Genomic DNA, 27,024 nt, shown 5'->3' with positions numbered 1-27,024 from the left:
CAAGCACATAACACATCAAAGAGTCATGCAGACATCTAGCATAATACATAACAAACCATGGGTTGAATTGGTGTCTTCGACCCGCTAAAACATAGTGAGGAAGCTCACATCTAGCTGCTAAAATACACAACAAAATCTCTGCCTGTTTCCAGAAAATCCCCACGCTATCATTATCAAAATATTATCCAATTATTAATTGCATCTCGACCCAACCAAAAATTTAAGCTACTTAGTCCATAATTAGGGTAAAATACCATTTTACCCTTTTTCGTACTTAGCCCAAAACCAAGGCCCAACCCAACTACTAAAAAGGCCCAAATCCAAAATGCCAACCCAAGGCCCAAATATGGCCCAATCTTCCAAATTGGGCCCAAAAACCATAATGGGCCTAAATCCAAGGAAGCCCAAATCAGAATTCTGATGGCCCAACAAGGCCCAAACTTAGAAAAACCCAAACTATGGCCCAAACCAAAAAGGCCAAGCCTAAAATGCCCAACTGTTGAGTACGCGGGGCGTACTCAGCTTGTACCCCCAACATACTCTGATCCTCACTAAATCTCTTTATTAGGCACTCTTAATCAGTTAAGACCTTTTTCCAAACTCTCATATTTGGTTCCTAAGTGTGACTTATCACATAAAGTTGGCAACCTTACACTCATGTATGCCTTAATGGAACCCAATACTCAAAAAGAAACTTAATAAATGTCTTAATACATGCATGGACCAATATCCTCCATAAAGTTTGCATTTTTATGAACATTAAGCCTAAATGGAGCTAAGTTCTAGCATCTATTGCTTCTGTAGTAGATCAAAAGCTCATATTTAACTCAAAAGACTCAAAAGTGCATAAAAGACACCACAAACTAGATCTAACACAAAAGCCATCAAGGTGAGAGATTTATATCTCAAATGGCTTGGAATGATGATGATGAAGCTATATTTACAAGCCCAAGCTACTCTCAAGCAACCACCAAGAGTTCTTATTCTTCTTCTTCTTCTTCTTCTTTCACTAAAATACCACCAAAAATCTCACTAATAAGCTTAAAATCTCACAAAAGGCCCTTAGGGTTCATTTTTAGGGCATAAGATGATGGAGCTGATCAAACATGTCCAAGAGGTGTTATAATGAGGTTTAAATAGGGTGAAAATCCTAAAAATTAGGGTTTGCCCCAACCTTGCGTATGCTCAGCGTAATCCCATGTACGCCCAGCTTACGTGGGTAATGCCCACAACCAGCAGATAGTTAGTACGCTAAGCCTACTTATAGAGTACGCCCCGCATACTAGGCAAGGACCCAAAATGAAAAGAATTTACATAAAAGGGCTAAAAGGAAAGTTACCAAAAACATGAATGTTACAAGTTGCTTGAAGCAAAGCGTTGTCCGAGTTTCAAGTCATCAATTTAACAAGTGAGTGCATAGTTACTTTCATCTTACATATAGATATGAAGAATTTAAGATAATCACATGCTATATGTGTCTATTATTTGTGTTCTTGATATCTATGATGGATGAACAATTTATACATGTTTTACTTTATTTAAACTGCATATATATTTTTTGGGAACAAATTTCGTAATATTATTCTTCAGAAAGGATACCCTCATTTTAAATAAGCATAAAAAATTAGTCTTTTTTGCCAGTGACCTAGTTTAACAAACCGATGGCTAACCATACTAGGGATACAAGCCGAGAAATGCTAGAACTTTTTCTCATAATAATAAAAGAAGACTTTCTTAATCCTAGAGGGCTTGTTGATCCACCCCCATCAACCGAAATACCTCTTATAGCCAATTGTTTCCTTTTCTTATTCAACAAACCATAGAAGAATTTAGAATTCTCATCACCTTCCACAACCTATTTAGTCTTCAATTTTTGCATACAACCCATCTTATCTAATTTATCAAGATCCTTTAATTTTTGAAGAATCTCTTATCTCTCGGTCATAATTTCAACTAAGGCAGCCCCGTCATTAACTATTTGGTCAATATTGACTAAACATGAAATAATTTTTTTCTAGTATCGCATTTATTAATTCGCATTTGATCTTGCCACTCCTTGATCCTTCTTTTAACAAACTCTAGTTTGTTTTTAAAATTAATAAAGCCACCATATCTTGAATCCGATACGAAATCATCACATGCTTGATGAATAACATTCGAAAACCCATCCATATCAAGCCAAGAATTGAACAACTTGAAAGAAATAGGACCATAATCGACCGAGTCTTCCAAAACCATGAAGATCCAGAAAAATATCTATCAGATTTTCCGAAACCATTAACCAATCCAAACAACTCATTTTACTACCATCTCTATCCACCCGAGTAAATTTTCTACATCTCATAGGAATGTCCACCAAACCTGACTCGAAAATGAAATCATTGAAATCAATCGCCTACGAAGCAAAAAAAAACCTGAACCATACCTTTCCTCCCTTGATATAGCAATGTTAAAATCACCAAAAAGAATGTATTCTCCCATAATATTCTGAATTTTGGCCCATAAGAAATTCCATAACTCTATTTTTTCTGGCGCATCTTGAGGAGCATAAATGTTAAAAATATTACAATTAATGTTTTTAGTCACCCATCTACCTTCAACTATTAAAACATTCTTTGTACAACCAACTCTAACCTTCTTGAACACCAACGAGTTCCACACCGAAATAATACCCCCTGATAATCCTCTAGAAGTGCTACATGCAAATTCGAATCAAGCATTGCCCCATATAGAACGAATTTTAAACAACTCAACTCGATTCATACACGTCTCTTGCAGCCTACGGAAATTTATACAATTGTCCTTACAAAGCTCCTTCATCGGGTCTCTCTTTTTCTCAGAGCTTATCCCACAAATATTAATAGATAAAAAATTCATTTAGACATATCACATCTATATTGATTAATATTTGCCTCAAACTTCTTTAGCAGCCTCTACATCATAACCCAAAACCTTTCCTAATTCAATGAACTTACTAACCTCGTGACACAAAACCACCTTTTTAGATGGCACCATTTTTCTCAAAAATGTGGACTGACCCGGTGCTCGAAGATCGTCAGACTTCTTTCTTTGGTCCATATCACGACTGTTTTTGTGAAGATCAGGAGAGGGAAAATGGCGACCACCAAAACCTGGTGGAACAGAATTCCCTGAGCTACTAACCCTCTCCATGTTGTCAGTCCTCTCAAAAACCTCCTCAACGGAACAGTTATGTTGGTTGTCCGACTCTTGTAACATCCCAAGCCCAGATATACATTGTAAACCATGATCTTATGAGCATTGGTCCATTTTGGCCTTATTTGAGAAAATGTGGTAAATGAGTATGTAGGGTAGACTAGAGCGTATGCTCAGCGTACTTATATTCATGCATATGACGCGAAGGCCACCTAGTATGCTAGGCATACTAGGCCCAGATTGTTAACCCTAATTGTTGGTGAGTCCTATATATAAAGTATATGATGGCCTCATTCCTAGCCACCATTACCAGACACCAAACCCTCCTAACCCTAATTCTTCGTTCTTATAGCTTGTGAGTGCATTTGAGAACTTGTGATTGTATTCTTGTGTTCTTGAAGTGGAGAAGGAGTCTTGAAGAAGAAGGAGTGGGATTCCAGGTTTTGGATCTGAGCTTATATGAGGGTGGAGCTTCATTTTGAGGTATAAAGCTTAAAGCTTTCTCACTACTTTAATTTATGCATCTACATAGTGTATTTTAGGGTTTTGTCCCAAAAGATGGAGACTTTATGAGATAATGAGCTCCAGAGACCACGACCAACCCCTTTTAGAGTATTTTGTGGAGTAATGTCATAAAAATCCAATTTTGGACGTTAGAAACAAGCCATGAATGAGATATGATCTTTATGAGAAAAGAGGATGAGTGTTTTGGGTGTTTTTGACCAAATCAACCATGTAAAGGCTTAAAGTCACTGACTTTATGGATTAAGAGACATTAGTGAGTCCAGATCTGCGACATGAGCCAAGGTCTTAACTGATTAATACTAGATATGTGACGAGGGTGAAATTAGGACTTACGTTGGGCGTAATCCTAGTATGCGCAACGTAAGGGTCGAGCATCCCCGATGCCTGCATGGCAGCTGAGTACGCCCATCATAGAGAGCTTGTACGCGCAGCGTACTCCCTGCCGTTGACTTTCAGTTGACTTTTAGGGTTTGGTCAATGTGTGGTCTATTAAGCCCATGGAGGGGTAAAATGGTCTTTTACCCTTCTGTGAGTGTATGGAAGGATTGGTCTAGCTTCATGAGAACCATTATTAATTAGGGACAATTGTTGTGTGTATTAGGCGGAGGCTAGTTCAAGATTTTCGGGCACGAGACTTTTACTTACTAGCTTTCAAGGTGAGTCTTCTCACTATACTTACCATGAGTGGTATCTTGGTGTGACAGAGATGTCTTATATGCTTATATGTATATTGTGCTATTTGCATTTTGTCCTTGTGTTTTATGCTTATTGTTATGAACTTATTGAGTGAGCACCGAAGGGTCCTCCTGAGTGTGGAACCGGAGGGTCTCCACTGGAACACATTGACCAGAGGGTCGTATTAAGTTAACCTCGAGTGGCTAATGTGATATGTGTGATATTTTGGGTAACTCACTAAGCTTTGTGCTTACCGTGTTATATGTTATGTGTTTCAGGTACTTCTTCGGATCACGGGAAGACGTCGGCCTGATTGTACACACATCAGCAATTGAGTTATGATATAGAGGATCATGGAGTATAAAATATGAACAGTTTTTGTAATACTCGTAGATCAGGGCTAGTTAATTTAGAGATGATAAGCATCAAAAATGACTTTTTGATGGAAGATTATTTAGAAGGAGTAATCTTAACTAAGTTGTAGTATATGTTACAAGGATTTCGTACATATAAAGAATGTCGAAATTCGAGTTATAACGAAGAAGTTATAACCTGTCGAAGTTTTGCGACATAACCGACAAGACACAACGCGATGTAAATAGTGAATTTACGTTAGAGTGATATTTGGCCTTAGCAATCTAAATTAAAGTCATAGAATATGTTAAACCGAGAGTGTGAATAAAAAGAACATCTAAATCTGACTTTGTATGAGGAAGTTATGATTTTTCGAAATTTCGACTTAGCGGTATGCAGCCCAAAGTTTGAATATGAGATCGAGCGATATTTAGCCAGAAAAATTTAAATTATAATTGAATATCTCATCGATAGTAGTGCAACGGCAGAAAGACAGACGAAAACGGACGTTAGACGAAGAAGTTATGGATTTCTAACGGAGTTTTCCTGTCCCGGCCTACTAAAAATAATATATAAATAATATAATAAAAATAAATTCAAAATTAGCCGACGAAGTCTAAATGAAAGTTATAGATCTTGTTTTTACCTACACGTGGATATAAAGAACGTAGAAAACGGAGTTCGTATGCGAAAGTTATGAATTTCTGAAGTTCGGGGCGCGAAACCCCAAAACTGTCAGAGTTCTCGATGTGAATATAGTGTTCACGACGTGAACTCAGTATTTATGACTTCTGCAGCCTGAAAGACGCAAGTTGCGATGATGCACCTGATGACTATTGAACTCACGGCATGAGTATTTGAGATTCACGACGTGAATCTAGAAAAATAGCCTTATAAATAGAACTCAAGGGGCAGCTGAGTTTGGTTGCTCAATCTCTTCTCTCCCACTTCCGATACCCTCTCTAAGCCCTATTTTACCCCCCCCCCCTGAAGCCCTGGTATCATCCCGATACCCAAAGCAAGTCCCGAAGCCTGAAGATCCCTAGAAGAAAAGAGTTTCCGAGCCGAAGCTCTGCCTGCGAGAAGCCTGGTGTGTGAAGATCTTCTAGATCTACCGATGAATACTACTTTTACAAGCTGTAGTGTTGTCCGAGCATCATCTAATCAAGTGAGTGTATAGTACCCTTCATAAACACAATTTTAATACAAGTATTGTTTGAATGATTAAGTATATGTTTAGTGTTAGTGTGTAGTTACTTTCATCTAACACATAGATATGAAGTATTTGCTATGAAATATGTGTTATGTGTTTATATATTGTTTGTTTATTTGAGATGGATGTTGGATGAATGTTTTATATAGGTTTGTATATGATTTAAACTATATATGTAATTTATATATACAAATATGTTGGGTAGAACATGGGTAGATGGAATAGTTGGTGTGTGATGAGAGATGGTATGAGTAATCCTTGGTGACTATGGAGTTAGCGCCTGTTACATAAACCTTGGTGACTATGGAGTTAGCGCATGTTACATAAACCTTGGTGACTATGGAGTTAGCGCCTGTTACATAAACTTTGGTGACTATCGAGTTAGCGCCTGATAGCTATGGATTTAGTACCTGATAGATAAACTTTGGCAGCAATGGACTCGTGCCAATTCCTTAGGTAAATCCTTAGGAATGAATGAGGGAAGGATAGTCGGTTCTTAGGGTAAAGCCTTAAGAAATAAAGAAGATAATGGGGATGGGTAATTGGGTTGATTGTTTGATGATTGAATATAATAAATATATTATTATCGGTTGAAAACCCTATATGCTCACCAGGTTCCCAAGCCTAACCCACTCAGTTTTCTTTGCATTATAGGTAATGGCACAAGGGTATAAGTTGGTGGACTTCACGAGAGATTTTGGATGATAGATCAGTAGTTATAAATAACTGTTGTAAGGTCTATTTTATATTGTTTGTGCTTTTAGTCTGTATCGGAACATGACATCCCAAATTTTGTTATTTAATGAAAATACATTTCTTTAAGAAATGCTTTGATAAATTTTATTTTATCATATTTTATTTTGGGAACAAATTTTGCAACTGTTTTCTTTAAAAGATTACTTTGATTTTAAAACAAAGCATAAACAAATCGGTCTTTTCTGGCCGTGAAATTGGGAGTGTAACAGTTTTTTATATGAAATTTGATGATTTGACATTTGATATTTTGTGTTTATTTATTAAGACAAATGTGTTTTAAATTGAAAATTTTGGTTGAAATTTCACGTTGTTACAACTCTTCTTTCTAAACACAATCACCTTGAATACTCTTATTAACCATGTTACGGTTTTGTAACACCCGAAGTCTGGAAGGCCAAGAAAGGAAAGAAAACCCTAATTTTAAAGGGCGACTCGGCGAGTCCGAGCGTGATCCGGGTTGAGGAGTAAGTGACCGACTCGGCGAGTCGGCCAAGGGGACTCGGCGAGTCTGGTCTGTGCGAGGAAAACCCTAAAATCGAGACTTGGAGCCTATTTAAACGTCTCATTCTCTCCCCTAGGGTTCCTTTACTGCCTCTTTCACCCAGAACATCGAACCCTAAGCCCCATTGTTGCTCATTCAAGCTTCCAAGCCATTTTGGGGTGATTTGAAGGAAGAAGAAGAAGGGGAATCATTGAAGCTTCAAGGTTTGGCCTTAGATCTAAAGGTTTGGGGAAGCTTTCTGAGTTATTGAAGGTATTAAGTCGTTCTCTCCTTTAGATCTAGTATGGTTGTGAGTTTTGGGGGTTTTCTAGCCATGATTAGTTACCTCTTTTGAGTTAGAAGCCAGATCTGAAGTTTCTACTTCAGATCTAAGCATATTATGGTCTTGAGAAGCATAAAGTATCAGCCCTTGAGTTGATTATGGAGCCTCTTTGCCTTAAACCCTAGTTTATGGTGTATTTTTCCTAGATCTCCTTCTCTCCACGTAAAGTTTGCAAATTTACGTAAGGAATAGGTTTGGGAAGGGTAAATTTACAGTTTAGAGTCCATGCATGACTCAAAAGTCCTCTGCATGTAAGGAGATCTGAATGGACTCGGTGAGTCCTTTGAGTGGACTCGGCGAGTAGCATGAAGAGCAGGAGCAACTCGACGAGTGGGATGAACAACTCGTCGAGTCATATGAAGATTGCCTTGTACTCAGCGAGTCTGTTCTTGGACTCGGCGAGTCAGGTTGCGAAACCCCAAACCCTTCGAGTTGAGACTCGAATCAGTGAGTCGAGTGGAGACTCGGTGAGTTGGACAGGTCAGGACTCATAAATCGGTAGACTCGTCGAGTCATGGAATGACTCAGTGAGTCGAGACGCGAAAAGAAGGACTCTAAATATATGAACTCGGCGAGTCAGTAGGTTGACTCGGCAAGTAGGGTTGACCTGGAAGATTGACCTTGACCAGGACTTTGATATTGACCAGAGTTGACTTGGTTGTCTCTCGGGGGTCAGTTAGACTCAGTGTTGCTTTGATATTGGTAGTTCGGGGAGCAAGGGGAACAAGAATTCAAAGAGTTACCGGGTAGCAACTAGTAAGATCATTAGCAAGTTCAGCTAGTGCAGGTGAGTTTCCCTTTGTGTGAATGGGTCTAAGGCCACAATGCCGACCCATGTAGTTATGAGTAGAAGACCCGGGGGTTAGCCTAGGCATAATATGCTAGTATGATATTCAGGACGAGGTCCATTAATAGCGGGCGGGTGCCCAAGGATTTGCTTGTATGATAGTTTATACTTGTTGTCTGTGTGATACATGTATGTGCCTGTGTTACAACTAGAAATTTTGTGTCATGTAATCTATACACTCAAGTTAATGTGAATCAAAACTTAAGAGCATGTGTGATACCTACTATTATGACATCAAAAACTTCAATCAAATACATCCTACAAGTGCTACAAATGGTCATCAAACAATTGGAAACCCTAGAAGTTCTTGTTTAGATCCACTTTGGACTAGGACTTCCTTATTGGACCCAAATGGACCAATAAGCTTCCAATTTGACTATCATGGGCATAGAACCCTAATTGGGCTCTATTTGGACCCACATTAATTTATTTCAACATTTTGGGCCATATTGGGCCTAGAATGAAATGAATTAAAAGCTTTGATCCATGAATAACCTAAACTAGTCCAACAAATATGTAAAAATCATACTATATTCTTTTATGTTAAAACTCACCCAAACTAACTCTAATATTGGGCTTAGGGGCAAAAAGCCCAAATTTTCCTTTTCCTTCAAGATTCTCAGCCCAAGGCCTAAGTCCAAAAAGAAGTGGTGAGGAGTTGACTTTGGTTTGCCACCTCATTATTGTCTTTTGGATTTCCATGCAACATATCACATACCTCCATGCAAGTATCACTTCAAAGATCACTTCTTCTTCACTCTCGGCCATCTCAAACACACACACACACATCTCACAAACTCTCTCAAGAACACTCAAGAAAACTTCCTCCCTCTCCACTCAAAGATCTCGAAATTTAAGAAGCTTTCAAGAGGATATTTCCACAAACTCTTCATCTAAGGTAAGATTATGCTTGGATCTATGACTTAGGTTCTTTGTGTTATCAAAATCTTTTCCTAATCCATGCAAAAATCGTGATCTTACCTCTTAGAAGCATACCAAACTCGAGATCTTCAAGAAAAGGGTGCTAAGGCCAAAAATCACCAAGTTTTCTTCCATCTTTTCTTCAAAAACCGAAATCACACCCTAAGGTGAGCTTCATACCCCCTATTTTCTGTTTTTATGAGTTTTGTGGGGGGGAGGGATACAAGTGAAAGTGTAGATCTATATATGTTTTGTATGCCTTGTATGATTTCTATGCTTATATGTGTGTTTTTGTGTGTTATAATGTTGGATCTAGCCTTAAAACCCCTAAAAACCAAGATATACTTTATGATTAATGATACTAGCATCAAGTATATTTCTACATACAAAGTGATCCAAGAAAAATAGCTAAATGACTTAATAACATTTTATTTGGGCTAAAAACTCAATTATTGGACATAAAATGTTAAAAATATAAAGTTAAAGGGCCCAAAATGTCATATCACGAATTCTGATGGATGAGGAGTGTCAAAACGGTTTCAATGAAATAATTTCTGAAAATATACTCATTTGGAGGATTAAAGATATAAATTTCAAGCTTAATGGGCTAAAAATGACAATTTCGGCCCAATAGGGCCCATTATGCGAAATTTTCTGTTTTGGAGGGCCAAAACTGTGTTTTTCTGTAAAACAGTGGACTACTAAGGTTCCAAGTACTTTTCAAAGGTTTAAAATGCTTTTCAAATTTAAAAAGGACCAAAGTTGCAAAAAATTTCCAATTTGGGCCAAAATTGTAAAAACTGCGAAAAAGAGGGGCTATAACCGAGAAAACTGCAATTTCAGGGACTTAAACTGTTTTCAATGAAAAATATGCTGAAAAATATTAATCTCAATAATTTTTGGTGTTAAAATGTCAAGAAAAATGATTTAAGGACCAAACGGAAAGTTATTTAATTAGAGGGTTGAAAAGAGTAAATTTTACAAACAATGAGGGGCTGAAAACAGAAAACTTTCAAGGCTAATTCAATGCACGCAACTTGATCAAATATTGGCACCGCAACTACCTACGTAATACAATACACAACAATACCAAAAATCGTTGTTAAACGAATTGATTCGGTCTCGAATCAATAACAATCCGAAAATACTAACACGACGATAACTCGATTCATACACGAAAACATTTGGTAATTCAATATACACGTGAGAGTGCACAGACGTCTACGCACCATCTTTGGGCTCCAAAGTGTAAAATCTTGTTTGTTGGGCCTAGCTAGCCCAATGACCTGATCTTAAGGCCCGAAGACTTCTACCTTACGAGTTGTTGGGTCTTACATGATCTAACACAGCGTAAAAGGACTTTCAATGGCTTTTATACTATTGGTCCCCAAGGGTCCTATGGTATTGCTAGTAAAGTCGGTATTTCATGCGAGGCGGGTCAAGGGCCCCTCGTACCCTTTTTTTTTTTTTTTTTTATTCCCAACCGGTTAATGGAGTCATCGGGGTCTTCGTGTCCTCTTTCTCTTCGGATGTGGGATTGCTTGGAGTCAGGGCGGTTGGATAACGTGATTAGTACGGACGACGCCTACGGGATCGTTAGTATAGTTATAAACTGGTCGTTTGTGTAACGCTTGTTTATAGCAGTTAATCATGCGCAAAAATAATCCGACGTCGCCTGGAATTAATGACTTCACGCGTTACAATGGTTTTATTTTAACTGCATGGAATTCAAAGAATTAGGAAAACATCGGGTTTTCCTAGGGTTTTTCAATACATACAGTTTCGAAATGTACACACGTTTAATGAACATTTTTTTTTCACAACTATAGAAACAAACAAGCATACTTATGGATCTTCACAAACTTTTTCAGAAACTCTTTTCAGAAAATATCGGATTTTCTGGTGGTTTTCAAAATAATACAAAACGTTGCTTTTCAAATACCGCTTATGAACTCACCAACATTTCATATGTTGACGTTTTTCAAAATACTTGTATTCTCAGGTAACCAGTGAATCAAAGGAAAATGTACTCAGTGATGGCTTGCAGTTTATCTATTAACGAACTGAACAATTTATTTTTGGGAATGTAATGTTTTGAGACAATGTAATGGATGTAAACACTATCAGTTGTAATATTCAAATGTTGGTGACGAATGATGTTATGTTTCATGTATACTCATTGTGATGGTATTCAATTGAGTCACAACAGCTCCCGAACGTTTCCGCCGTCTGGTTCGGGGGTGTGACAGGTTGGTATCAGAGCTTTGTTTATAGTGAACTAGCATGTCGAGCCACACATTGATATGCAACTATAAACCAAAAAGAGGAACTAACATAACTCTGAACAAAACAAGTAAATAAAACACACTTGCTTGCATTAGGAATAAGAACATAACGTCGAATCAAACACAATAATGCTGGTATCGCGGATAACTCGGGACTGTTCTTAGTGATACCAAGGAGTGGATGTAGCCTGATCAACTACATTCTCTCCAAAGTAAAACTAAAACACGTCTTGATGAGATCGGGATAGCTAGGGAACCTAAAACAATACCCTTTATCACCAAAAAGAGAGCATCTAGTTAGCATAAGTCATAGTCAGGAGAGTGACGATAGTTTATATTTTCCCTCAGTCGTCATGGAGGAAGAGCAGCAGGGTATCCAGTTCCATCAGGTCCTAGTAGCTCACGGGATGCTTGAGGATGAACCGGGAGAGAATCCAGGAGAAGCACACGACGTCGGACCCGACGAATACGTAGACACCAACTACGAATTTGGAGAGATCGACGACGACGAGGAAGGTCAGGTCGGGGACCAGGACCCCGTTCCGCCGCGTGAGAACGAGGCGCAACCAGACCACCCCGCTCCACCAGTAAACCCCCCAAGGGAGAACCGTTCCCTCGAAGTTGAGATCGCCGCACTGCGACAACAGTTGTATGCTATGGAAGCTCGGGCAGTGCAAGCAGAGCATGAGAGGGATGAGGTTATTGGAGACATGGCAGAGATGGCGCAGTTACTGGCGCAACATTTCGGCATATGACCTCGGCACCACCTCCAGATGCAGCTCATCACGGTTAGGGATAGACTTATCATAGTAGGTCATTAGGAACTATGCTATGTACTCCGGCTCTATGTTTAAGTGACTACACTACTCATGGAGCCGTTATGCTGTCGAATTAGTGTCACTCATGTATGCTCTTACGAGAAAAATTTTCTTGTATTAAATGCGGATAATATTAATGAACTTTTATGTGTTTTGCTATGATATTACAAGTTGTTATGTGTTGAGAAGTTATGATTGTATGTCCGATGGTAGTAATGTCTAAGTTCGTACCATACACCTAGTTAGTAGGATCACAACCTCACAGAAACCACATACACTCAACATCTTTCCGTTTCATGACAGAAAGATGCCTCGTCGACCTACTCGCGGAAACCCAGGACCAACTCCACCCGAGGTTGACTCCACTGCATTCCAGGCAGCCATGTCTGCTGCAGTCACCGCAGCTATGGCACAACTCCATCAGGGGAATAATGGAGGAGGTAACAGACAAGGGGCAGGAAGTTCGAACAATGGGATGAACCAAGGGTCTACCAAAACATGTACCTACAAGGACTTCACAAACGCTAAACCACGAACTTTCAACGGCACTGGAGGGGTGATCACTTTGAAGCGATGGATTGAAAAGGTGGAGTCGGTATTCGAGATATGCGATTGCCCCGAGCAGATGAAGGTGAAGTTCGCGGCCTGCACTTTTGTGGACCAAGCACTCACTTGGTGGAACGGACACGTGGAAGCCATGACGCTCCCTGTAGCCAACTCTATGCCATGGACAGAAATGAAAGAAATGTTGATGGCTGAGTACTGCCCACGAGGCGAAATACAGAAGATGGAGCAAGAGCTATGGAACCTCACCGTACAGAATGCGAATATCGATGCCTACATATCAAGATTTAGTGAACTATCTCTGCTGTGCCCGGGTATGATCACATCAGAAGGAAAGAAGATTGAACGATTCATTTGGGGACTAACATCACCCATTCAAGGGAATGTGATAGCTGCGAACCCTGAAACGTTCGACAGTGCGAAGAGATTGGCGAAGAGGTTGTATGATCATAACAACAAGAAGGGCGAGAAGCCAGTGGAGGCTGAGAAGAAAAAGGAGGGTGATGGCAAGAAAGGGAGGAACAACAAGAGAAAGGGACGTCAGGGCCCCGAGACCTCTAAAAAGCAGCAGACAGTGGCAGTTAACGCTGTCACCACACCGGTTCTAGCCACACCACATGCTCCAGCCTCAGCTGTTTCAAATGCTTCAAGACCCTATTCCGGTAATCTTCCCAAATGTAATAAGTGCGGTCTCCATCATCACGGCGAATGTAGGGAATTCCATTGCACCAGTTGCAATCGAAGGGGACACACTGCAAGATACTGCATGACTTATCCTCCCCAGAACCAAAATCAGGGAAACAACCACAACAACAACAACAACAACAACAACCACTGCAATAACAACAACACTAATGCCGGCGGCAATAATGCAGGGCCTAGCCACACCTGCTTCGGGTGTGGAAGGATGGGGCATTTCCGCCGAGATTTCCCTAACAACACCAACTCAGGAAACAGAGGAGCAGGAAGGATGCTGACTATGGGGCAGGGTTAGGCAGTTCAGGACCCCGCAGTTGTGACTGGTACGTTCCTCCTAAACCACACTTATGCATGCATCTTATTTGATACCGGAGCGGAGCGAAGTTTCGTAAGCGAGAAGTTTAAACATTTATTAAAACAACAACCCCAAAAGCTAAATGAAACCTATATGGTGGAAATGGCCAATGGGAAAACCGAATCCACTGGGGAGATCTACATCGGATGTACCCTAACCCTTAACCAACACGTCTTTCGAATAGACCTAATGCCAGTGTCAATTAGGAGTTTCGATGTGATTGTCGGCATGGATTGGTTAAGCCCCCACCATGCTGAGATTATGTGCCACGAGAAGGCCGTTCACCTTCGTCTCCCAAATCACGAAACCCTAGTAATTTACGGAGACAAACCCAGCACGAATCTTCGTCACATCTCGTGCATCAAGGCACAAAAACATCTGCGAAAGAACAACTTGGCGTTCTTGGCTCACATAGTGGACAAGACCAAAGAAGAAACTAACATCCGAGATATTCCGGTAGCGTGTGAATTTCCAGACGTGTTTCCTGAAGATCTTCCGGGAGTACCCCCAGAGAGACAGGTTGAGTTCCGAATCGACCTTGTTCCAGGAGCAACTCCTCTCGCTAAATCACCCTATCTGTTGGCTCCTGCTGAAATGCAGGAATTGTCCAGCCAACTCAGTGAGCTTCTGGACAAGGGATTTATCCGACCTAGCTACTCGCCATGGGGAGCTCCGGTGCTCTTTGTCAAAAAGAAGGACGGATCTTTCAGAATGTGCATCGATTACAGAGAGTTAAATAAACTCACTGTTAAAAACCGCTACCCACTCCCACGAATCGATGATCTGTTCGACCAGCTCCAAGGAGCCAATTATTTTTCTAAAATAGATCTACGGTCCGGATACCACCAACTCAAAGTCCGGGAAGAGGATATTCCTAAAACCGCTTTCCGAACCCGCTACGGACATTATGAATTCGTCGTAATGCCCTTTGGTCTAACAAATGCACCTGCCGCATTTATGGACCTAATGAATCGAATCTGTCGACCGTTCCTTGACAACTTCGTCATTGTGTTTATCGATGACATCCTCGTCTATTCTCGAAGCAAAGAGGAGCATGGCCAACATCTCCAACAAGTCCTAGAAACACTGCGATCGGAAAAACTGTACGCCAAACTCTCCAAGTGTGAGTTCTGGCTCCGGAGTGTGAATTTCCTAGGCCATGTAGTTAGCCAAGATGGAATTCATGTGGATCCCTTTAAGGTCAAAGCTGTGGAAGGATGGACAACTCCGACCACGCCCACAGAAATTCGTCAGTTCTTAGGCCTAGCAGGCTACTATAGGAGATTCATTCAAAACTTCTCTAAGATCGCCAAGCCGCTTACCTCACTTACGCAAAAGGGCGTACCATTCAAATGGACAGACAAACAAGAGATTGCGTTTCGGACCTTGAAGCAAGCTCTCTGTAGCGCTCCTGTGCTATCTCTACCTAAAGGAATGGAAGATTTTGTAGTCTACTGTGACGCGTCGAATCAGGGCTTAGGTTGCGTTCTCATGCAACGTGGAAGGGTGATAGCATACGCATCCCGCCAACTAAAGATGCACGAAGTAAATTATACGACCCATGACCTAGAATTGGGAGCCGTGGTCTTCGCTCTGAAAATTTGGAGGTACTACCTATACGGTACGAAGTGCACCATCTTCACGGACCACAAGAGTCTCCAGCACATCTTGAACCAGAAGGAGCTGAACATGAGACAACGAAGATGGGTTGAATTGCTAAACGATTACGAGTGCGAGATCAAGTACCACCCAGGCAAGGCCAACGTGGTAGCTGATGCATTAAGTCGGAAGGAGTATTCTAATCGCTGTGCGAAAACTCTCTCGATAACCATTCGATCTCATCTGGCCACTCAAATTGCAACAGTCCAATCGGAGGCCATAAGGACGGAAAATAGAGCTAGCGAGGCATTGCGCGGGATGGAGAAGAACCTAGAAGCAAAGGAGGATGGGGTATACTACTTCATGAACCGTATTTGGGTCCCAAAAATCGGAGGATTTAGGGAGGTTGTTATGAAGGAAGCCCACAAGACGCGATACTCCATTCATCCTGGTTCGGACAAGATGTATTTGGATATTCAACAACACTATTGGTGGCCTAACATGAAGGCAGAAATCGCGACCTACGTTAGTAAGTGCCTTACGTGCGCCAAAGTAAAGGTGGAATACCAGAAACCCTCAGGATTGTTGCAGCAACCGGCAATCCCTGAGTGGAAATGGGAGGGGATTTCTATGGATTTCGTGACCAAGCTACCCAAGACGTCGGACAGACTGGACACCATATGGGTAATAATCGACCGACTGACGAAATCTGCCCATTTCCTGCCAATCAAAGAATCCTACAAGATGGAGAGATTGACGCGTTTGTACCTACGAGAAATTGTGAGACTCCACGGAGTGCCAAAATCTATTATCTCGGATAGGGACAGTAGGTTCACATCGTGCTTTTGGCAATCACTCCACAAGGCAATGGGAACTCATCTCGACATGAGCACCGCGTATCACCCACAAACGGATGGCCAAAGTGAGCGAACCATTCAAACGCTTGAAGACATGCTTCGTGCATGTGTGATAGACTTTGGGAAGTCTTGGGATACCCACCTACCTTTGATCGAGTTCTCATATAACAATAGTTACCATTCGAGCATCAAGGTGGCTCCTTTCGAAGCACTGTACGGGCGTAAATGTAGATCACCGTTATGTTGGGCTGAAATAGGTGATACCCAGCTAGCGAGAACACATATGTCGGACAAGGCACTAACGGGACCGGAGATCATTCGCGAAACCACAGAAAAGATCGTTCAAATCAGAGCTCGATTGCAAGCATCGCGTGACCGACAAAAGAGCTACGCCGACAAACGGCGAAAGCCCTTAGAATTCCAGGTCGGTGATCGAGTACTGTTGAAAGTCTCACCCTGGAAAGGGGTTATACGTTTCGGAAAACGGGGAAAGCTGAACCCGCGATACATTGGACCTTTCGAAATCGTCACCCGAATAGGTCCGGTAGCCTACAGACTACAACTACCCGCAGAGCTAAACGGTGTACACCCCGTGTTTCATGTCTCTAACCTGAAGAAGTGTCTATCAGATGAAACCCTTGTCATTCCTCTTGACGAAATCGAAATCAATGAGAATCTCCGGTTCGTTGAAGAACCAATCGAAATCATGGACAGGGAGGTGAAGCGTACTAAGCAAAGTCGCATCCCGATCGTGAAGGTACGGTGGAACGCAAAGCGTGGGCCAGAATTCACGTGGGAACGCGAAGACCAAATGAAGCAAAAGTACCCTCACCTATTCTAACATTCTCAAATCTAGCTTTCAAACAGAATTTCGGGACGAAATTCCCTCTAATGGGGGGATGATGTCACAACTAGAAATTTTGTGTCATGTAATCTATACACTCAAGTTAATGTGAATCAAAACTTAAGAGCATGTGTGATACCTACTATTATGACATCAAAAACTTCAATCAAATACATCCTACAAGTGCTACAAATGGTCATCAAACAATTGGAAACCCTAGAAGTTCTTGTTTAGATCCACTTTGGACTAGGACTTCCTTATTGGACCCAAATGGACTAATAAGCTTCCAATTTGACTATCATGGGCATAGAACCCTAATTGAGCTCTATTTGGACCCACATTAATTTATTTCAACATTTTGGGCCATATTGGGCCTAGAATGAAATGAATTAAAAGCTTTGATCCATGAATAACCTAAACTAGTCCAACAAATATGTAAAAATCATACTATATTCTTTTATGTTAAAACTCACCCAAACTAACTCTAATATTGGGCTTAGGGGCAAAAAGCCCAAATTTTCCTTTTCCTTCAAGATTCTTGGCCCAAGGCCCAAGTCCAAGAAGAAGTGGTGAGGAGTTGACTTTGGTTTGCCACCTCATTATTGTCTTTTGGATTTCCATGCAACATATCACATACCTCCATGCAAGTATCACTTCAAAGATCACTTCTTCTTTTCCCTCCTTCACTCTCGGCCATCTCAAACACACACACATCTCACAAACTCTCTCAAGAACACTCAAGAAAACTTCCTCCCTCTCCACTCAAAGATCTCGAAATTTAAGAAGCTTTCAAGAGGATATTTCCACAAACTCTTCATCTAAGGTAAGATTATGCTTGGATCTATGACTTAGGTTCTTTGTGTTATCAAAATCTTTTCCTAATCCATGCAAAAATCGTGATCTTACCTCTTAGAATCATACCAAACTCGAGATCTTCAAGAAAAGGGTGCTAAGGCCAAAAATCACCAAGTTTTCTTCCATCTTTTCTTCAAAAACCGAAATCACACCCTAAGGTGAGCTTCATACCCCCTATTTTCTGTTTTTATGAGTTTTGTGGGGGGGGGGGGGGAGGGATACAAGTGAAAGTGTAGATCTATATATGTTTTGTATGCCTTGTATGATTTCTATGCTTATATGTGTGTTTTTGTGTGTTATAATGTTGGATCTAGCCTTAAAACCCCTAAAAACCAAGATATACTTTATGATTAATGATACTAGCATCAAGTATATTTCTACATACAAAGTGATCCAAGAAAAATAGCTAAATGGCTTAATAACATTTTATTTGGGCTAAAAACTCAATTATTGGACATAAAATGTTAAAAATATAAAGTTAAAGGGCCCAAAATGTCATATCACGAATTCTGATGGATGAGGAGTGTCAAAACAGTTTCAATGAAATAATTTCTGAAAATATACTCATTTGGAGGATTAAAGATATAAATTTCAAGCTTAATGGGCTAAAAATGACAATTTCGGCCCAATAGGGCCCATTATGCGAAATTTTCTGTTTTGGAGGGCCAAAACTGTGTTTTTCTGTAAAATAGTGGACTACTAAGGTTCCAAGTACTTTTCAAAGGTTTAAAATGCTTTTCAAATTTAAAAAGGACCAAAGTTGCAAAAAATTTCCAATTTGGGCCAAAATTGTAAAAACTGCGAAAAAGAGGGGCTATAACCGAGAAAACTGCAATTTCAGGGACTTAAACTGTTTTCAATGAAAAATATGCTGAAAAATATTAATCTCAATAATTTTTGGTGTTAAAATGTCAAGAAAAATGATTTAAGGACCAAACGGAAAGTTATTTAATTAGAGGGTTGAAAAGAGTAAATTTTACAAACAATGAGGGGCTGAAAACAGAAAACTTTCAAGGCTAATTCAATGCACGCAACTTGATCAAATATTGGCACCGCAACTACCTACGTAATACAATACACAACAATACCAAAAATCGTTGTTAAACGAATTGATTCGGTCTCGAATCAATAACAATCCGAAAATACTAACACGACGATAACTCGATTCATACACGAAAACATTTGGTAATTCAATATACACGTGAGAGTGCACAGACGTCTACGCACCATCTTTGGGCCCCAAAGTGTAAAATCTTGTTTGTTGGGCCTAGCTAGCCCAATGACCTGATCTTAAGGCCCGAAGACTTCTACCTTACGAGTTGTTGGGTCTTACATGATCTAACACAGCGTAAAAGGACTTTCAATGGCTTTTATACTATTGGTCCCCAAGGGTCCTATGGTATTGCTAGTAAAGTCGGTATTTCATGCGAGGCGGGTCAAGGGCCCCTCGTACCCCCCTTTTTTTTTATTTATTTATTCCCAACCGGTTAATGGAGTCATCGGGGTCTTCGTGTCCTCTTTCTCTTCGGATGTGGGATTGCTTGGAGTCAGGGCGGTTGGATAACGTGATTAGTACGGACGACGCCTACGGGATCGTTAGTATAGTTATAAACTGGTCGTTTGTGTAACGCTTGTTTATAGCAGTTAATCATGCGCAAAAATAATCCGACGTCGCCTGGAATTAATGACTTCACGCGTTACAATGGTTTTATTTTAACTGCATGGAATTCAAAGAATTAGGAAAACATCGGGTTTTCCTAGGGTTTTTCAATACATACAGTTTCGAAATGTACACACGTTTAATGAACATTTTTTTTTCACAACTATAGAAACAAACAAGCATACTTATGGATCTTCACAAACTTTTTCAGAAACTCTTTTCAGAAAATATCGGATTTTCTGGTGGTTTTCAAAATAATACAAAACGTTGCTTTTCAAATACTGCTTATGAACTCACCAACATTTCATATGTTGACGTTTTTCAAAATACTTGTATTCTCAGGTAACCAGTGAATCAAAGGAAAATGTACTCAGTGATGGCTTGCAGTTTATCTATTAACGAACTGAACAATTTATTTTTGGGAATGTAATGTTTTGAGACAATGTAATGGATGTAAACACTATCAGTTGTAATATTCAAATGTTGGTGACGAATGATGTTATGTTTCATGTATACTCATTGTGATGGTATTCAATTGAGTCACAACAGCTCCCGAACGCATAGAACTATTACTCGACGGAAAACACATAGAAGTGTGAGGCACACTTTTTTTACCCAATGGTCAAAACTCTAACTCAATTCTATTATACTTTGGCATAGAAAAGGTTCAGAAAGTGAGTTATTTTGAAGTTGATTTGTACATAACAGTTTTCTCCATACACAACAATTTATGCTTTAAAATATTGTATTATACAACTCTATAAAGCATAAATTTTTGTTTATAGAAAAATATTGCTATGTACAGATCACTTCGTATAAAATAAACTTAGTAAATACACTTGCCACTAATTTTTATATTATATTTAAGTTCCATAGGAAAGATTTACATAGATGTAGCGGGTAAACAAGCAACAAGCTGTGTCGTAACCCCCTTTTGGATGACAAAACTAATTCTTTTAAAAACATCTATAGATCTTAGGGTCATAACATTACTATGCATGCCCCGTTGGACTCTATTGAGTAGCTCCACAGCTTTTGGTGCAAGGAAACCGAAAGTATCAAATGCAAAGGATATAAACGTGTGTTGATTTTCCATGCACGTTTTCTCATGTTTTGCCACTACTTGAAAAAATAAATAATAGAAGACCAAAGCCATTTCTTTTTGTCCGTATCTTGTGGTATATACATACATTTTTGTAGTAAAAGGAATTTGACACAAAACCCAAGTATCTAATTCTGATATTGATGAAGAAGAGTAAACAATGATGATAGTTGAATATGGAACCTCCCAAATTAAGTTAAAGTTATGTGGTTAGTTTTGTGTTACCATTTATCGCTTTGGATCCGGTTCTAATTGGGATTTCAATTAAATTATGTTATTAAACGATTTTCATGGAAGTGAAGCAGCTAAAATTTAGGCTATTAAGGTATTAGTTGAAAATTACTAAGTCTGATGGCGTTAATGTGAAAAGTGGACTTAAGTTTTTGGGCTTAAATCTTCCCATGGTCTATCAAGTCTCATTGGGTGCAAACATAAGAGAAAAAAAGCCTCGTGAGAGAAATGATGTGAAATGAAGTATTCATTCCATTCATTTTGAAGTTAATGGTGTTATTACATCCACACCAATTGAGGAATGAATCCTCCTTGGCAATCTTACTATAATGAATCCTCCTAAATTTTCCAAAATTCTTCTCCAATTTAGCATCTGTGTCAAGATTCTTCACAAACAAATCCACTACTCCAGTTTTTCTCGTAAGCATATCTTATTGACACCACATTAGCCTTATGGGTTTTCCTTTCAACCCAAAGTGATTTAATCATGATAACGCCACAACCATTGTTAAATTGTTCGATCAAATAAAGAATTCCACAAACAAAAATAATTATAAACCAACAAATAAAGAAATAAAAGAATCAATTGTTTTATTTGTGATTACATAGTCTTGTTGATTTCGTTAATTTTGGACCAGTCTATGGCAAGTTCGGACTACATGCTGCAACCCAAGTCTAACTTGAGACCTGAATACCAATCCCAAGTCCTGATTAGGTATTGGCTCGGGACCCGCAAACTCTGAAAATGTTGGACTGCACCCTGATCGATAGTTTGGACCAATTTATCACTTATTTAGTCCATATGCAATATTTTAGACTAGTCCCGAGACTAGTCATTTTATATATGCTCACATGACTTGTCTTGTTGGGCTAAATAATATGACAAACAACGTATAATTTTTTCGGTTAAATGTCAAGACCAAATTCCTTTCATTTAGGGTTTATAATTATGGTTTTTTTATTCTACTAAAATTTTAACCATATATTTGGTTTTATATTAAGAAATACTGAATATTATTACTAATTTCCTCTCTTAACACTGTATCAATTTCCTCTCTTAACACTGTATTCTAGATTTAATTTTATAACAACTTATAACTATACACATATCAATACCTAAAATCCACCTTTGATGCATAAAATGGCTATTGATGTGTAAAACATTCATTCCAAACTAGTGTCCCACCTTAATTTGTTGATTAAAAAAAAGGACTTTAGGGTTAATTCTGCTACTTTTTGTAGCATTATGGATCCAAAGTGACAATTTTATATTTTGGTAGTGGACAAATAAAGTGCGTTCCTTCCTCCCTTCCACACCAAGCCAATCTTCCACCACCCTAACTGCAATCTAGCCACCCACCAACCAGTCTTACCCCTTCATCTCATCGTCGTCTTGTGTCTGTTATCACTCTGGTCTTCTCCTCTTCCACCTCCATTGATTTCCCTATCTTCACTTCTATTAATTCCTCTCTTCGCATATATAATCAGCAGAATCACATCACTCTGTTCTTAATCCAGGTTTCTGAAGCTCAGCCAGAGCCCAATCAAACATGACACAAGGTAATTTATCTATTTCGTTCTTACGCACTCCACTTTTTCGATATTCAATCTCTGTAGCCTTCAATTTGAATACATGTATTCAGTTGATGTATTAGCAAATCAAGTCGAGTTTTCGATCCCACACTTTGTCAATTTCAAACTTTTAGATTTAAAAGTAAAAGTTTTACTATTTGGTGTCGGTGAAGATGGTGAATGTGGATCCAATGAAGCTAGTAGTGTCTCAGCTTATGATGAAGCAATGGACGCTTTATCGTCTCTGATTACTCAGAAAAGTCGTGCTGATACGAGCAACAGCGGCCATAGATTTGAGCTACTCTTCGATTACGTCAAGGTGGATATTAGTTGCTACTAACACATAACTTCGTTTTGGAATATGAAATTACTGTGTAATTACTTATTAGCACTCCTGATTTAAGGCAATCTGATTTCTCTTACAGATTCTGGATTTGGAGGAGTCAATTTCAAAGATGAAGATCATCCACGTAGCAGGCACAAAAGGAAAGGTAATCATTGATCATTAACCATTTAACTTTGAAAATTTCTCCAATTCAAAGTAGATGTAATGCCGATTTTATCACTAATGCTGATGTATATTTGGAATTTCTGTAGGGATCAACATGCACATTTACTGAAGCAATACTACGCAATTGTGGGTTTAGAACAGGGCTTTTCACATCTCCTCACCTTATTGATGTTAGAGAAAGATTTCGGCTGGATGGGTGAGTTTTTCAACTCCATAATAGTCATCACACATATATGAACTTATAATGTATAAGCTTTTTTTTTTCTTCTATATCTCTTTAAACTATAATTTTTGGTCATATGCTTCAGAGTGGACATATCTGAAGAGAAGTTTTTGGCATACTTCTGGTGGTGTTGGGATAGACTGAAGGCATGATTTCTGATTCATAAACATTCTGAATGTAATTATTTATATCTTATATTAACTACTCATTCTGCTTCTTCAGACCTTTATAAATGGTTCCAGTTACTTTATTGTACCCTTTTCTTCTCAAGTTATTAATTTCTGTCAAACCCCAAAAGCCATAATGAACTTATTTCTTAATTTATTCTGTTTTATATTTGCAGGAGAAATGCAATGATGATATGGATATACCAATGCCAAATCTATTCCGTTTTCTTGCTTTACTTGGTTTCAAGATTTTTGCAGCAGAACAAGTAAGTACCTTTTTTTTTTCTTTTTTTTAATCAAATCCCTTCCCTTTCTAGAACAAAAGAAAAACTTCAAAAAAACAATAATTTCATACTTCAAAACTTGCATTTGAATGCCAGGTGGATGTTGCCATTATGGAGGTTGGACTAGGTGGAAAATTTGATGCAACAAATGTGGTATGCACTCTTTTAGATGCTACCTTTAAACTTTAAATAGTGAAAAGGGATTTGTTATAAATAGATACATGTAAAAAAAATCTAATCTAAATATGTTACATGATTTTTCACTTTTCAGGTTCAAAACCCCATTGTATGTGGTATTTCATCTCTAGGGTATGACCACACTGAAATCCTAGGTTAGTTTTTGACATTTTTTAATTTTATTCCTCAATTTGAATCCTACATACTAACATACATATTAAATGTGTCTTATTAAATTTGAGTAGGAGATACTCTTGCACTAATAGCAGGGGAAAAAGCTGGCATCTTTAAGGTACTTCCCAAATTCTCATTCAACTGTACTTGATTTACATCTGACATGATGCTGACAGTTTAATGTGTACTTATTTTATGCAGAAAGGTGTTCCTGCATTTACTGTTCCACAACCAGATGAAGCTATGGAAGTACTTATAGAAAAGGCTTCACAGCTGGATGTAATTTTATATTATCTTTATTTCATATTTAAAACTTGAAATTATCGATTTCATAACAAAGTTGATTGGTATTACAATAGGTACCACTTGAAGTAGCAAATCCATTGGATGTTAAGTTGTTGAATGGATTAGATCTTGGGCTTGTAGGCGATCACCAATATTTAAATGCTGGACTTGCCATCAAGTTATGTTCAACGTGGCTCCAAAGAACCGGTCATCTGGAATTCGATTCCATTGACCAGACTGTAAGTCTGATTTTAGGGTTTAATGTTTAGGGTTTTTTGTTTCGGTTAATCTATTATATTTTATGGTTTTTCCGGATTAAACTTTATTTTTTCCTGAAAAAAACCTTGTATTTTTTCAATTTTTCTGAAAAAACCATAAAAAAAAAATTTCGAAAAAAAACCCAAAACCTTGTAACTGTTTCCGAAAAAACCCTTAATGTTTTTAGTTTTTTTTTTTTCCGAAAATAAACCTCACATTTTACAAGCTTTTTTGGAAAAAAATGACTAAAAGGGTCGGATCGAAAAATTTGGTTAATCTCATAAAAGACCTTATATTTTGTGTGTGTGTGTGTGTTTTTCGGATTGAACATCAAATTTAGTTTTTTGCTTGAAACAGACCTTTTATGTTTTCATTTTTTCTTATCCGGCCCTTTTTGTCATTTTTTTTCCAAAAGAATGGGTTAATCTCAAAAAAGACCTTATATTTTGTGTTTTTTTTTCAGATTACACCTCAAATTTATTTTTTGCCTGAAAAAATATTGTAAAATGTGAGGGTTTTTTCAAGAAAACTAAAAAAGTTGAGGTTTTATTTGGAAGCATTGAGAAGGTTGAGGGTTTTTTCGGAAAGAAAAATACAAAATTGAGGGTTTTTTTTGGAAAAAATGAAAAAAATGCAAGGTCTTTTTCAGGCAAAAAATGAATTTGAGGTTTAATGCGGAAAAAAAAACAAAATATAAGGCCTTTTATGAGATTCACCCTTTTTATTAAAAAAAAAATCAATTATTTATGTTTGGATATACAGAGTTCACTCCCTCAACAATTCATCAAAGGGCTGACAACCGCAGCCCTACAAGGACGGGCCCAGATCATGCGGGACCCGTCACTTGATATCGAGAATCCAGGATCTATCGTGTTTTATTTGGATGGGGCCCACAGCCCTGAAAGCATGGAAGCTTGTGGAAATTGGTTTTCTCTTGCAATCAAAGAACCTAATTTGTTGAAAAATAATAATTCTGAAATTGTCCCTATCAATCCTAATGAAAACTCAGCACAGGTTAAGTGACAAACGATGATATTTTATTTGTTGATTTGTTGAAAAACATTTAACTCATATAAAAAAAAATGCAGATATTATTGTTCAATTGTATGTCAGTGAGGGACCCACAGTTGCTACTTCCTCGGCTATTAAAAACATGTGTTGGTCATGGTAATAATTTTAATTTTCATTATTTGTAGAGGAAAAAAAAAAAAAAAAGAGAGTAAAGTAGGTTGCTGTTTTCAGGTATCAATTTCAATAAGGCGCTATTTGTCCCAAATATGTCGCTTTACACCAAAGTGGGGTCCACCACCTCTTCATTCCCACAAACCGAATCTCTAGTGGATGTGTCATGGCAGTTAACACTTCAAAGGGTGTGGGAGAATATTGTATCTAGTGACAGAGGTACAAGTTGATTTCCAAAAACGACCCTTGATTGTTTTGAAAATTACGTAAATGCCATTGTGTTCTTATTAATGATGATATATTTATTCTCAGGGAATAGTAGTAATGTAGATAATGCGGAGTATAGTGAAATAAGTGTCGTTAAAAGCTGTGAAAATAGTGTGGTGTTTGCATCTCTTCCGTTGGCTATTAAGTGGTTAAGAGACACTGCTAAACACAATAAATCTGTTCGACTCAAGGTAAATAGACCTTTTTTTTAAATTTATTTTAAAGATTGATTGAATATGTGTATTGTGGTTGCATCAGGTTCTTGTAACTGGTTCATTGCATTTGGTGGGTGACGTCATTAAATTACTCAAGAAATAGCTTTTGTTGTCTCCTTATGTTTAATTCTAACAAACTTGGGAAATTACTAGAGAAAAAAAAAATACACAGCAAAAGGACGATTTTGAAAGTTATTATGTATGTCATGTATAAGATGGGTTTTTTTTTTATTGGTAGTTTGTGTTCTTGTTGGTTTTGACTTTGAATTGTTGTTGTAAGTTGTAAGATTAAATTTGAATTGTTACTGTAACATTTGATTTTGAATGAACCGAAAGGAATTTGGTTGGCAAAAAAAAAAAAACAATTCTTTCAATTTTTTTATGTGAAATTTGAGTTAAAAAAGTAGATTCCATACTTATATTTGAATTCAAATTTTCAAATCCTGTCAGAAAAAACAATTTTTGGACATGCTTTTTGTTACAAGAATCATTAGAGTTTGTAACTAACTCATAACGAAGTTCAAAATCGTCATATTTAACACTTTATTTGT

At 38.4% G+C, this 27,024-nt stretch overlaps 1 protein-coding gene across 2 annotated transcripts; it reads left to right on the top strand.

Moving 5' to 3' along the window:
* Nucleotides 1–22,452: 22,452 nt before the first annotated feature.
* LOC145015768 (folylpolyglutamate synthase-like) lies at nt 22,453–26,802 on the top strand. 2 transcript variants are annotated; one of them, XM_078974243.1, is made up of 17 exons: nt 22,453–22,571; nt 22,677–22,718; nt 22,904–23,049; nt 23,156–23,221; nt 23,328–23,437; nt 23,550–23,610; nt 23,808–23,897; nt 24,012–24,068; nt 24,187–24,247; nt 24,338–24,384; nt 24,468–24,545; nt 24,626–24,790; nt 25,572–25,823; nt 25,898–25,976; nt 26,052–26,210; nt 26,304–26,449; nt 26,517–26,802. In XM_078974243.1, exons 2-17 carry the CDS (start codon nt 22,709–22,711, stop codon nt 26,574–26,576), a joined length of 1,587 nt encoding a protein of 528 aa, XP_078830369.1. In that variant the 5' UTR covers nt 22,453–22,571; nt 22,677–22,708; the 3' UTR covers nt 26,577–26,802. The 2 variants fall into 2 exon arrangements, with proteins under 2 accessions (XP_078830369.1, XP_078830368.1); XM_078974242.1 differs by having other exon boundaries at nt 22,454–22,718; nt 22,802–23,049.
* The last annotated feature ends 222 nt before the right edge of the window (nt 26,803–27,024 follow it).

This window comes from Lactuca saligna, chromosome 9, assembly GCF_052625555.1.
Source record: "Lactuca saligna cultivar CGN05327 chromosome 9, ASM5262555v1, whole genome shotgun sequence".
Taxonomy (NCBI): Eukaryota; Viridiplantae; Streptophyta; class Magnoliopsida; order Asterales; family Asteraceae; genus Lactuca; species Lactuca saligna.
The sequence above is the reverse complement of the archived record's forward strand: the minus strand, read 5'-3'. Positions and strand labels throughout refer to the sequence as shown.